We start from the raw sequence: 14,587 nt of genomic DNA on the forward strand, positions 1-14,587 counted from the left end.
CAAAAAAAAAAAATGTCATTCTTAAATACACTTAGAAAAAACGCAAGAGAACATAAATTTAACGTTTTATGTGATTATGATAATTTTAAACATCAAAGGATTTCACGCCAGCGTCCAGCGCCTCGTATAATATGTTGAAAATTAAACATAAAAATGATAAAACAGAAGAACAATCCTTTAAAAAGTTGTTTGAAGTTGTTGAAACTAAACCTTTAGATGTGCATTTAAAAAACTATAAAATGCTTACAACAGAGGAGTATTTGGTAAAAAATGAAGTCAAAAATACCTATGACGATTTTCTGTCTTCAAAGATATTCTGTCTATAGCAACGTATAGCGACGAACTTGGTTTTCACAAAATGTTCAACCTTCCTCTGGGTAGTTCTTGATCGGCGAAGCTCCCTCTACCGCCAATTGTTCCCAAACGTTAGCCATACTCAAAAAGCACAAAATTCCAATTAAAAACACGTTGCATTTGGCAAAAGGACAAACACCGTATTGAGAGAATATATTACATATACTTGGTAACGTTCAGCGTTCGCAGATTTTAAGCTAGCCAAAAACATATCTATGTTAACTTAACATTTTTTGTGCACAATTTTCAAAGTTAATAGTTACTGAGTTTTTAATAAGAACGTATATTATGATTATAATTGGAGTAATTTATACGTTTGTTACAGCTGTCCCTGTACCTCAAGTTGAACCAGACCTAGGTACTCACACATTTATTATATATACTTTAATAGCTCTTAAGGCTTGGATTATCAATCGAATTTTATTCGACAGTAATTCAATTAAAGTATTATTTTAAACATTTTATTACTGTGCCAAAAATAATGTGGCTTGTACTTACTAGTTATAACGTAAATGTTTGTACAATGTAGAGATAAATCTATTGTAATTTAAGTTATTGTCGGTAAAATTGTTTAAATTGGATAAACAAAGCTTTCAGAACTGTATGTTACACCTGTTTTTTAATGATACACTAAATATTTGGAAAAAAATGTTTGAATAGCATTTATGTTTTGGGTAATTCATATTAAAGTTATTAGAATTCAAAATTTAGGAAGGGAAAGTAAATATCAAAAACTGGTTATCAACCAGTCAAAATTTTCAGCAAATATTCTTGGTTTACAAAATTGACATGACATATGCATTATTGTTTAAAAGTCTTAACTTCATAGGGTCTTAACAAATAGAACTGGAGTTATATAAATGAATAATATTTTAAACTTGAGCTAAATATTTGCTTTGAAAGTATGAACGAGAATAATTTAAAAAAAAATTTAATATCTTTTAAGATATTGACTAGCTTATAGTTAGTGAACTGGCTTGTACGAAAAATAGTTTTCTTACGTCAGTATTCTAGTTCTATTCTTAACAACTTGTGTTTTTATTGAACATAATTAATATTGTTTATTTGGGTCATGGAATATAAGTATGTTATAAGTAATAAATATTATATAACCTTATATGGTATTAAATGTGTGCACTATAGAAGTCATTGAGTAATATTTAAAAGTTGTTTTATACGAGGACCAATTACATTTGTAACCTAGATTATATCATATATAAGACATAGTATTAAGGTGTTGGATTTACCATTCAATGACGGCTGCTGTTATAACTGTAACGTACGAGTACATTGTATAAATTATTCTCTATATTTATACTGTGTGTTTTTATGTTTAATAGTATTGTGTTCAAACATATTATTGTTGTGTTTTATTTTCTACTTAAATACTAACTTCCACCAAGATATACAGGCGTATATCGCAATAGTTTTAATGTTATATTTTCTTTCTAGGAGATAATTGGTTTACGATGCTTAAAATGGGTAAATTTTTAAAATATTATTCAATATTATATTTTTATATGTACAAACATTTTAAGATCAAGGAGTTTAGAAGGATCTCTTTTTATAGTTTCTTAAGATCTTGAATAAAAATATCATCCAGGTTTCCCTTATCTTGATCAGATTCGAATCCAGTAAAGCCAAAGTTGCCCATTGATTCCTTTTTGCTAATTTTTGTGTTTGGATCTGCGATCATCGAAACTTCCGAACCGATTTATTCATATAACAAATCAATGGATCAGAAATCGTACCATATTGGTATTAGAATACTAAACATGAACATGATAAAAGTACTATATTAGGCCAATACTTTTATATTGTCACCTTTTCACCTTCGAATACGTGAAAAAACACTGTACAAATTTACATGTTTTTTATGTCAAATTAATATAATAATTGCAATTAGTACATTCAATCATCAATAATATAGAAAACATATAACATGCAATTTTAATAAAAAGAAGAAAGGGTTGAAATTGGATATAGACATACAGTGGCATGGGGGTTCAAAAAGGCTCATAAAGTAAGATAGGTAACTTAGAACCAATATTTGCAACGTAAGGGATTATTGACTAGGGAAAAATAATTTTGATAATTTTTTGCTGTTTCAAAATGATCCATACAATTTTAAGCTATTAAAATTATTTTAACTGAGATTTGAAATTTAAGTTATTGAAAACAAAGTTATCAAAAATTTGTCTACTTTTTAAAATTAACAAACGTTTATTATTAAATTCATTTGCGTATTTCAACAAAATAGTTGCAGTATATTTATTATATTTCTGTTAATTTTTTTTTTCAATCGTAATAAAAACTTAAACAAAACAATAGTACAGTTCTTTGAAATGCAATGTGTTTTTATTTTTATTTCTTCCTATCAACGATGTAATTCATTAATTGTTGCAGATTTTGGAGATAATTTATTGCCAGATCTTGGAACTACCAGAAGAGTTATGACAAAAGAAATTACAAAATCTTTAGTCCTTGCCGCAATACGTAAATATTAACATATAGTTGTACTGGTTTTGCTTATAAATAATATATTTATTTTTTTAATTACATTATTCAAAACAAGAATATAAAAAGATATTACTTATTAAATTTCTTTACAATTAAACCAATATAAAGTTTCTAGGTTACCAGTAAAATTAATTATGAATGAAAATACATTTTTTTTTTGCTTTCAAAAATATTTTATATAATTTTGATGAGTAATAGGTTATGAAATACAGGTGTTCGATCATGATACTGTATATAAATAAATTATTTATTCGGAGTAAAATAGCTATACAATACGAATATCCTGTATATTATAATTACTTTTCTATAATTTGTTATATACAAATTTATTAGTTATGTGTTTCATAGTAAAGCACAGCGATAATTAGTAATTTAAATTTAAATATTTTTTCTAAAGACTTTTTATATTTTTTAGTTGGATACGAATCAGCTTTCAGAGATTTCAAACGGATGTGTCGTTTAATAGGTTTGTTCAGAAGTATAAAATTCCCAGCTTCATATGTAATAACTGCCGAAGTTGACAATTGTGGTACTTGTACCTTAACAGGTGCAGACGGAAGTGTTAGCAAATATAGATTCGTCGACGAAGTAATTTGGGAAGTAGAAGTCGATAAACTTACTGAAGTAATACAATTACTCAGAAGTCAGGTTGCCAGTTGGTAACATATACCAGCTATCGTAATTGTAAATAATTGACAATTGTATTGCATTGTTGTTTCTTTCAATCATATTTATATACTGTTCTTATATCTATATTTACGAATTATTCAATGTATTAAATACAAAATAAAATGCATGAAATAAAACTTACTTAATAATACTATTAATAACAAGTATTAAAGACCGCGTATGTTATGTAAATTTAAATAAGACCGTCTTACTGTCAGGAGGTACAAGCTGTACACTAGTTACCGCTAAAAGATCCAACTCAATGCTAATAAACATATAAAAATCCTATAAATTGTGCATATTTCTTATTAAATTTAATCATCCTACTTATAAGTAATTATGATATTAATATTTTGTATATGTTAAACTATGACGAATATCCAGTGGGCCATCCAACAAAAATAGATAACTCGATTGTTGAAAAGATTCCAGAGCAAATTGGTCTAACAGATTGGGATACCATCTCAAGATATTTATTAAAATGTGAGCTTACCTTGAGATTTTTTAAAAACTCACGATATCCTGAAATTCATACATAAAAAAGTTTGTTTTAATGTGTATCTTGAGATCAGCATGCCGATTAAAAACAGAAATAGGTAATCACACATGCTACACAGTTTTTTTAATTTTTTTGTACACCATTGTAATTTATAATAGGTAGTGAAATACCGTAAGACTTTAATTGCCATTTTTTACTTAAACACAAGTTACATTGATTTATATTAGGTCATGTATTCAATACATAACCATATCATCTTGATTTAAGATGTTAAGATGAATGCGCTATATCTTGGTGAATTTGTGAGATCTTTGAATAAGTACTGAAAATTATTTTTGCTTTTTATATTAAACAAATAGCACCAAAGAAGAAAATTCCGTAGTGCTTCTACAAAAAAACTATGATCATTCGAATAGCCTTGCATATGCAAAAAGACATTTTCTGAAAAACCTGACCTCACAAAATACATATTAATGCATATCAAATCGATAAGTTAATGTCGGCTAATCTCAATGATATTGTACTATATTATATTATGACTAACTCATAGATCATATTATGTGGTTTATAGTTTATAGGCTTTTTTAAGATTCATAAATACGCTTTATATTATATATATATAACATTCCAGGCTTATTCGTTAGCGTCTAGCGCCTTGTTTTCTGCTTTTTCTAACGATAAATACGGTTTTTGTACACCATTGTAATTTATATTAGGTAATGAAATACCGTAAAACTTTAATTGCCATTGTTTTTTCTAATCTTCTTATTTTATTATATGAAAATCAGAGCACAGATATGCGTTAGAATAGATTACAGTGTAGTTGTACATTTCCATGGGAACAGAGATCTTACTGTAGTGACGACAAAGGCCTTCCACTAGCAACTACGTACGTGGAGTTTAGAGATTACATAGAATATCTAAGTTCCCAATAAACCGATTTATTTCGACAGTTGTAAACGGAGAATATACCCAAGAAGCCATTCCATACCAAAAGAAGAGTAGAGAAAAAAACGAGTACGCATTATCAAACTAACTCATACTTGATATTATCTGGTTATCTGATTTTGATTAATATTAAATAAGGCAAAACTCAGAGAACAGACTTGCTTTTATTTAGGCAATACAAATATTTATTTAGGTTTTTAATAATTGAAACAAATGAAACACAAATGACTTTAGCAATCGTGCTATGACTTGTAAAAATATCAACCCTTCATATTCTAATCTAATTTTTACTAATTTTCATATTCTATGGTATTAAAAAAAGATAACGGATATGCGTTAGAATAAATGAAGTACTGTAGTTCCTTCCCAATGTGAAATCTGCCATTTTTAAACCCAACTACATAAACATTGTATTATTATTATATTACAAATAGCACCAAAGAAATAAAACACGGTAGTAGTTCTACAAAATAATGGTGATCATTCGATGAATAGCATTTGCAAAAAGAGATTTTCTCAAAAAAGTGACCTTACAACACACTAGTATGTGTGTACGCGCTGGATAGAAGCCCTTCAAATGTGAAATAGAGTATATTGTGAATTTCAGCAGTATTAAGTGATACATGCCAATGAAGTCAATGAAAACCTATTAATATTTCTTATTTAAAAATAATTCCTTTTTTTTGTGTCACACAATGAAAAAAAACTAGTACAGTTGGGTCGGGGCATAGTGGTGACGGAGAGGTTACAGGTCTACATATTTTATTATAACTGATACACATCATACAACACAGAAATAATTTGTTTCCAAAGTCGTAGAATCATTCACGACCAAAGGGCTTGCTGAACACATTTTAATATTTCTTTTAAAAGAACTTCTAAAAGGAGGGTATTACCGTTATCAAACTGAATAAAAGAGTTAACGTCGGTGAATGACTTTACTGTCTTACTATGTATGTAACAAGATAGACTCAGTCTCAAAAAGGTTGTGAACCACAGAAATAGAGAGAAGAAAACGTGTACACACAGGTAAAAAACCATTTAAATGTGAAATCCGGAATAACATTCCAGGCTTTCTCGCCAGCGTCCAGCGATTTGTTTTCTGCTTTTACTAACGATAAATGCGGTGTGTCTAGTCCACCGCCTTCCGACGACAAAACCGAACAGAGATCTTTTTGGTTAATTTATTATTGATTATTTTAGCAGGGTTTGTATAGATGAGGAACCCTTAAGGTTGAGACATGGAATGAGATGCAACTAAAAGTTCAACAATTTTAAAAGAAACATAAATAAACGCTGGATAAAAACCATATAAATGTGATATATGGTTAATTTTTTTAAGAAATTGAATAGTTAAGACGGTTAATGTCTGTTATTTCATCCTATGGTTGTAACAGTGTATAGAGATGAAAACGCGTATGCACTACGATCATTCATATAAATTCCCAAAGAGCCAATTTTTTTTAGCAGTTTAAAACGTAGGATATTACCCACAAAGGAGTCATTCACCACTAAAAGGAGAGTAGATATATTATCTGGTTATCTGATTTTGATTAACCTTATTATTAATACAATTAATTTGGTAATACAATTATATTTTTAGGTTTTTAATGATTGAAACACAAATGACTCTTAGCAATTGTGCTATGATTAATTGTTTTAGTATTTATATTTTTTTATGAGAAATTCAAAGAACAGATATTTTTTAAAATAAATTACCTGAACAGACGTTAAATTCGTGTCACACAATGAAAAATTGAATTTTTTTATTCGTTATGGTATATTTTGAGACAGTTGCATAAACTTTAAAAACATATGTTCCTAAAGACATTTTTGTTTTCTAACCTTCATATAAAATAGTAAAATCTTCTTAATATTGATTTATTTATTATTTAATTATTTTAATTGAACTCTGACTAAAATAATGTTTTAACTGTAAGATGAAATGAAGGACATTTTATGCATTAGAAAATATAAACATAATACTCGTACAATGAAGAAAACCATATTCGTATGACTACCATTATTATCGATAAAACAAGTCAAAAGTCTAATTGAATGTAATATAAATATCATGGTTGTGTTGAATTATTTATAAGCTACCTTTATATTAATAAATATATATTATACATATTATATAATATGAATATATATTTACCATCGCAATATAAATAAAATCATCAAAAGCTGTTTGGTCAATTAATTTTAACTTTAGAAAATTAAATTAAATGTATTCACTTTTTACATTGTTCAATTATTTTACACTATTATTTTGTTTGTAGATTTTTGATTTATAGCTGTTAAAGCAATAAACTTTCAACTTTTTTAAGCCTTGGAGTTTTAATGAGGAAAACATTTACCAAAATTCTAACTTCAGTTCTTATATCGTTAGTGTTGACTTTAAGAACGTGCTCTTGTACAATATACTTCTTGCCGCCATTTTATGTTTTGTTTGTATTCATATAAATTTTTTTTATGACCACAAAGCAATGCCATATTTTTTGTAGTTAACTGTCTAGTTTTTTTTAGCTATCATTACGAAAGCGCGTACTGGGCGATATGATTTCATCAGTACTCTAACCAAGTACTGCCCGCTTTTTTTTTTTTTTTTAATTGAAATAATTTTCTCATTTTACTTTTGTATTTTATTCACATAAGTGTATATATTTTATTTGACAGACTGGGGTACGCTTTGTTTAATTAATAATTTAAAAGCGCGTACTGGATGACTTAATATATTCAACGTCTATGACCATGTACTGCCTGCTTTTTTTTAGTATTGACGACTTTGTGGGTTTTTTTTTTAATATTGGCAGAAGAAGTATAATGTCATATTAAAAAAAAATGTTTAGCTCAATTAAAACTCGCAACTTAAAACATGAATACTGCACTTGCAGTATAATTTTTATTTTTGTTATATAATAGTGTAAATGGTAATCAGGAAAGTAATATTTAAAAGTTGTATAAGTGAAAACAACACGCTTATTTAATATACTATAACCATATATATTTATTATATCCAACCATAATACTTATATGACACGATAATAAATATAAATTACAGTTTTTTTCGATAATGCCGGTCGATATTTTTTTAAATATAATTTCTCCATGTAGTTTTTACTCAACAATTAGATAAAAATGTATTAAAATTAAATGTATATAGTTTTATGCAAAATAGGAATCATGGTAAATTTTTTATTTACTTTATTGCATTCTAAAATATATAATATATTTTAAAAAGTTTAAAGGATAAAAAGATAGTAAGTTAATTATTATTTAAGTATATTTTTTGGATAAACTAGTAAAAGTGTCGGATTGTGTAACTATTACATAACAATTTTGAAATTTTAGATTTGTTGAGATGAATGACCCAAAAATATTGGCATGGAAAAGACAAGTGCTGATCTCCTTTTGGTGATACCTGGCTAGTTAAGTTAAGGGATAACAGTGCCCTTAAAAATTGTTAATTTTCCTACGTCTTAGTAAATAATCAAGCTAGGCAAGCTGTGATACCAGCTGTCGTAATTTTATTACATTCAGAGTTATGAATAAAAATGAAAGTAAAATACGAGAGACGATTCTGAAAACTTATCCGAGAAGTAACACAAAAAAGTGTCGTTAAAATGCGTGCAATGTGCATAATACACTTTCACAAAATGAAATATTTTGACACCGCACCTGGTTGAAACAGTTTAAAATTAGGTTTGACAAATCATTTGATGTAAACCGGAAACGTAATTAAAACATTAAGAACTCCTTGGTACATCGAACAGCAAGAGGCCATAATCAGTCAAAATCGAATATAAGCTATCATTATGATTCTATAAAAATGTTTAATTCAAATACTTATAATATTTTTGATAAACAATAAGTGTCATTTGTTTTATAGATAATATTATAGTTTGAACTAATAGTATTATTGGTCATAATCAAACACATAACCGATAGATTGTGTTCTCGATGTTTATACTTTCATAATATGTTGCTACATTAAAAAAGGCATTATATATGCCAATGAAATCACTGAAAACCTATTATTATTTCTTAGTTTAAAAATAATTCCTTTTTTTTGTGTCACACAATGAAAAAAAACTAGTACAGTTGGGTCGGGGCATAGTGGTGACGGAGAGGTTACAGGTCTACATATTTTATTATAACTGATACACATCATACAACACAGAAATAATTTGTTTCCAAAGTCGTAGAATCATTCACGACCAAAGAGCTTGCTGAACACATTTTAATATTCCTTTTAAAAGAACTTCTAAAAGGAAGGAGTTACCGTTATCAAACTGAATAAAAGAGTTAACGTCGGTGAATGACTTCACTGTCTTACTATGTATGTAACAAGATAGACTCAGTCTCAAAAAGGTTGTGAACCACAGAAATAGAGAGAAGAAAACGTGTACACACAGGTAAAAAACCATTTAAATGTGAAATCTGGAATAACATTCCAGGCTTTCTCGCCAGCGTCCAGCGATTTGTTTTCTGCTTTTACTAACGATAAATGCAGTGTGTCTAGTCCACCGCCTTCCGACGACAAAACCGAACACAGATCTTTTTGGTTAATTTATTGTTGATTACTTTAGTAGGGTTTGTAAAGATGAGGAACCCTTAAGGTTGAGACATGGAATGAGATGCAACTAAAAGTTCAATAATTAAAAAAGAAACACAAATGTCAATAAGCAGTCGTGCTATGACTTGTTAAAAATTGATCCATTCATGTTATAATCTAATTTTTACTAATCTTCATATTTTATGATATGAAAATCAGAGCACAGATATGCATTAGAATAGATTACAGTGTAGTTGTACATTTCCATGTGAACAGAGATCTTTCTGTAGTGACGACGAAGACCTCCCGCTAGCGACTACGTACTTGAAGTTTAGTGATTACATGGAATATATAGGTTCTCAATCAACGGATATTTTTCACCATTGTAAACGGAGAATATACCCAAGAAGCCATTCAATACAAAAGGGGAGTAGCGAAAAAAACGAGTATGCATTATCAAACTAACTAGTACTTCAAACTAAGAAGACAATCTTGAAAAAAATTACCTAAACACAAGTTACATTCATTTATATTAGGTCTTGTATTCAATACATAACCATATCATCTTGATTTAAGATGTTAAGATGAATGCGCTATATCTTGGTGAATTTGTGAGCTCTTTTAATAAGTACTGAAAATTATTTTTGCTTTTTATATTAAACAAATAGCATTAAAAAAAAAATCCGTAGTGCTTCTACAAAAAAACTATGATTATTCGAATAGCCTTGCCTATGCGATAAGTTATTTACTCAAAAACCTGACCTCACAAAACATATTAATACACACTAGATAAATGCTGTTCAAATGTGAATTATTGTATAACGTGACATATTGTGAACGAGCTCAACAATTTATTTCACCAGTATTATAAAAGAATTATTACAAGAAGTACTATAAAAGTTTCATACTATGTTAGTTTATACAATCGTGGCTTATAATTATATTTTATGACTACCAGTTATATCGATAAAACAATTCATAAGTCTAGTTTGTCATAACCAACCACATAACCGATATATTATGTTCTCGCTGTTTATACTTTCATACTATGTTATTTAAAAAGGCTATATACCTATATGCCGAAGAAGTCACTAAATACGTATAAATATTTCTTTTTTAGAAAGAATTCTTTTTTTTAAGAAATTGAATAGTTAAGACGGTTAATGTCTGTTATTTCATCCTATGATTGTAACAGTGTATAGAGAAGAAAACGCGTATGCACTACGATCATTCATATAAATTCCCAAAAAGCCAATTTTTTTTAGCAGTTTTAAACGTAGGATATTACCCACAAAGGAGTCATTCACCACTAAAAGGAGAGTAGATATATTATCTGGTTATCTGATTTTGATTAATACATTTTATTTTGGTAATACACTTATTTTTTTAGGTTTTTAATAATTAAATAAGAGAGGTTATTAATAAGAGGAACACCTAATAGTATTCCTTTTTAAAAGAACTTCTAAAAGGAGGGTATTACCGTTATCAAACTGAATTAAAAAGTTAACGTCGGCGAATGACTTTACTGTCTTACTATGTATGTAACAAGATAGACTCAGTCTCAAAAAGGTTGTGAACCACAGAAATAGAGAGAAGAAAACCTGTACACACAGGGGAAAAACCTTTCAAATGTAAAGTCTGCCAAAATATTTTTCAACCGAATTGAATAGTTGTTGACGGGAAATGTCGTTAGTGTCATACTGTGTATGTAACGAGATATAGGGAATAAAACGAGTGTGCGTTGTCAAACTAACTCATAGATCATATTATGTGCTTATATTATTTACTATGTTGGTATGATGAAAATAGTCGTTATTTATGCCAATAAAATCACTGATTATAGTCCCTTATTATTATATTTTCAGTAAAGGATTCCTTTTTTTCAGCAGTTTTAAACGGATAGTATAAGCACAGAGAAGTCATTCACTACCAAAAGGAAAGTAGAGGAAAAAACGAGTATGTTTTATCAAACTAACTTATACTGTTCTCGTTATCTTAAAGTTACTAACCTTCATATTAAATAGTACAAAATTCAGAGAACAGAATATTATATTATATTTCATTGCATTATATTATTATTGTAATTTGTATGATCCACACCATCGAGAGACCATTTCAATGTGTATTCTGCCTAATGGATTTTAAACCTAATTGAAAAGTTAATTGCGTTCTTTGTCTTTACTGTCCTACTACGTATGTAACGAGATATAGAGAAGAAAACAAGTATGCACTATCAAATCAACTCATAGATCATAATATGTGGTTTATCGTTTAAAGGTTTTTTTAAGATTCATAAATATGCTATATATAATATTAATTAGAAAACATTTATGCTCTAATAGAAGCAGTTATAGCTTGTTTTTATAGACAAATAGTAGTACAATAAATATTTTATTACATTTTAGTAAAAAATTGTTATCTGGTGCAATCTAATTTTTACTATTATTGAAAAGTTAATTTCGGCTAATGTCAATGATATTATTAGATAGACATTATCCTATGATTAGAAAATATGGAATTAGTTAATAAATATCGTATTGATTTATTTTCATGTTTAACTATTGATAACTTTAATTTATATTTAAATAATTTAGTAAAATAACATGTTTAACTAGTACGTAAGAAATATCCAAGAACCTATGATTATGTATTTGTATATATTTATATTGTAATTAACTTGATACTAATGTATACTTAGTTTAACCTATTTAATAAGTGTGTAGTAACCACGATGGTTTTATCTAGAAAATTGTACGCATCGATCATTGTATATTCTTTTTAATTGGGCATTTTTGCCCGTTCAAATAAATAAATAAATTATATTTTATTTTATTGCATTAAATATTTATTGTATTTTGTATGATACCCACAAACGAGAGGGCTTATTAATTTGAAATCTGCCTAACCGTTTTTAAAGCTATTTGAAAAGTTAATGTCGGCTAAAGTCAATGATATTTTACTATATAATTAGTTAAAAAAAGCCAGCACAGTGGGGTCGGGGCATAGTGGAGACGGAGAGGTCACAAGTTTACAGATTTTATTATAACCGAAAGTGATGAAATCACTTTTAAATAAACGCTTCGATGCGAACCTGTGGATAGTATGTTCAAACCAGTTAAGGCGGTTTAGAAGATATCGTGGGACCAGCAATAATGTATTTATAATTTAATATTTATTCTTGTGCATGGTGGATACGATAAGGGTTGATCGTCTGTCTATAAAAATGTACCGTCATAGTTACCCATATATCGTAATTAACAATATAATGAATATATTTTCATTACTTGTTGACTGTTAATTCAATCAAACAGGTAAATTTACCCTATTTTTTGGTGTTTTTCCTTAATAAAAAAAAAAAAAATTTACTACAGATACAGTCTAATTTTTAGATATAAATTTCAAAAACTATTCTTGAACGAGTGAAATAAAGAAAAAAATTGACGGGAAAGGGGTGACTTTTTAAAATTTTTAGCCCAACGAAGTACCTTCCAGGTATGATTTCTGGTCTATGAAAATGCTACACGAATATTTCGTGGGTTCAGACACAAAAAAAAAATAACAATTAAATATAAAATAAAATAAATTAAAAAAAATATAAATGAAAAACAAAACATTGTAAAAAACAATACCTTCTTAGTTTCGCACCGAAGCTAAAATACGCATTAGAATAAATTACAGTACAGCTGTTCCTTTTCAATGTGAAATATGCCTAACGTTTTCAAACCGAATTGGAAATTTAATGTCGGCTAAAGTCAATGATATTTTTCTATATTATATTACATTACATTATAGTAATGTGTGTTGTATGATACACACAGACGAGAGGCGTTTTAAGCCAAGCCAAGCCTTTTAGTTTAAACAACAAAATGTTTTCATTGACCGTTTTATCATACGATACACGCAGCGAACAACAAAAATTGTATTACGACATTTTGAAAATTACAGCCATGGACATAGACACGGCCGTGTTGCAGAAATATAATTAAATATATCAATGCCTAAAAACGCTATACCTACATTTAAAATGTTTATTATCCAAAGTCTTATTATAACTAACAAAGCTTAATCTACATGGCACAATTACAAAATTACAAAAAACAAATTGAAAAGATAATGTCGGCTAATATTAATCCTTAATCTATATCCCGGAAATTTCAATAATAATGTATTATAAAATATTACATTATATTATTTTATATTATTATAGTATATTGTATGATACGCGCAGGCGAGAGGCCTTACCAATGGGAAATCTGTCTAACCGTTTTTAAACGGAATCAAAAAACTATATTCAGCTAATTTTAATGGCTAGCTTCGATAATAGTAGTATAACTATATTATGTGCATATAATTAATACATTATGTTAAAATTGTATCGATATTAAAGACTCAAAATTGTACGCTAACGATTATTAAATAACGGCGGCTAATCGCGAGATAAATTAAAATATCGTTGTTATTAAAAAATAAAACTGCATAGATGATACAAATAAGAATTAAGACTCACCGTCGTGCGTTGGTCCTGGTTCGTCTGTTTCCTCGGCTGCAAAACTACTGACTGAGCTCTATGAACTATTGTACTGGCAGTACTGAGGTCCAATATACCACCGAAGCAACCCCTGTTGTAGAGAAGAGGGTGGCTGGGACCCGGCAACGCCCTTTTGCATGGCTTTGATTGGTCCAAACGCAAATATATATATGTTGTATAATGTAGTCGTTGTAGCAAAGGTGACATGGGAAGGGAACATCTGCCATTATGGTCTCTGCGAATCACCAGCAATATAAGCTAAACGAATTCTCTGTAAATACGTTAAAAAAATCATTCATGCATTTTTAAGTAACGTCAATATATATATTAAATAAAAATGTAAATGGCATTGAATAAAAATAATTTTTTAAAATTCTAATTCATACTCAGTACATCAATGATTTTAATAATAATAATAATAATAATATATATATATATATATATATATATATATATATATATATATAATTAACACCCCGAAGGCAATAGTGTAGCATACAAATAAATAAAT

General features: G+C 28.3%; 2 protein-coding genes across 3 annotated transcripts in view; one reads left to right on the forward strand and one right to left on the reverse strand.

The window, feature by feature from the left end:
• Positions 1-565, reverse strand: part of LOC126845980 (uncharacterized) — a 9,317-nt gene extending 8,752 nt beyond the window's left edge. The window contains exon 1 of the mRNA XM_050585066.1: positions 521-565. Within this exon, the coding sequence (XP_050441023.1) occupies positions 521-565 (45 nt within the window). The remainder of the gene's footprint in view (positions 1-520) is intronic.
• Positions 566-1,721: 1,156 nt separating this feature from the next.
• On the forward strand, positions 1,722-3,604 carry LOC126845986 (uncharacterized). Of its 2 annotated transcripts, XM_050585075.1 has the most exons (4): positions 1,722-1,836; positions 2,761-2,850; positions 3,290-3,340; positions 3,422-3,604. In XM_050585075.1, exons 1-4 carry the CDS (start codon positions 1,824-1,826, stop codon positions 3,535-3,537), a joined length of 270 nt encoding a protein of 89 aa, XP_050441032.1. In that variant the 5' UTR covers positions 1,722-1,823; the 3' UTR covers positions 3,538-3,604. The 2 variants fall into 2 exon arrangements, with proteins under 2 accessions (XP_050441032.1, XP_050441031.1); XM_050585074.1 differs by having other exon boundaries at positions 3,290-3,604.
• The last annotated feature ends 10,983 nt before the right edge of the window (positions 3,605-14,587 follow it).

The sequence above is a fragment of the Adelges cooleyi genome, unplaced genomic scaffold (assembly GCF_023614345.1).
Source record: "Adelges cooleyi isolate 19-005CV unplaced genomic scaffold, UGA_ACOO_1.1 ACOO_flye_CR_arks_rails_tigmint_CR_PRNA_804, whole genome shotgun sequence".
In the NCBI taxonomy this organism is placed as follows: Eukaryota; Metazoa; Arthropoda; class Insecta; order Hemiptera; family Adelgidae; genus Adelges; species Adelges cooleyi.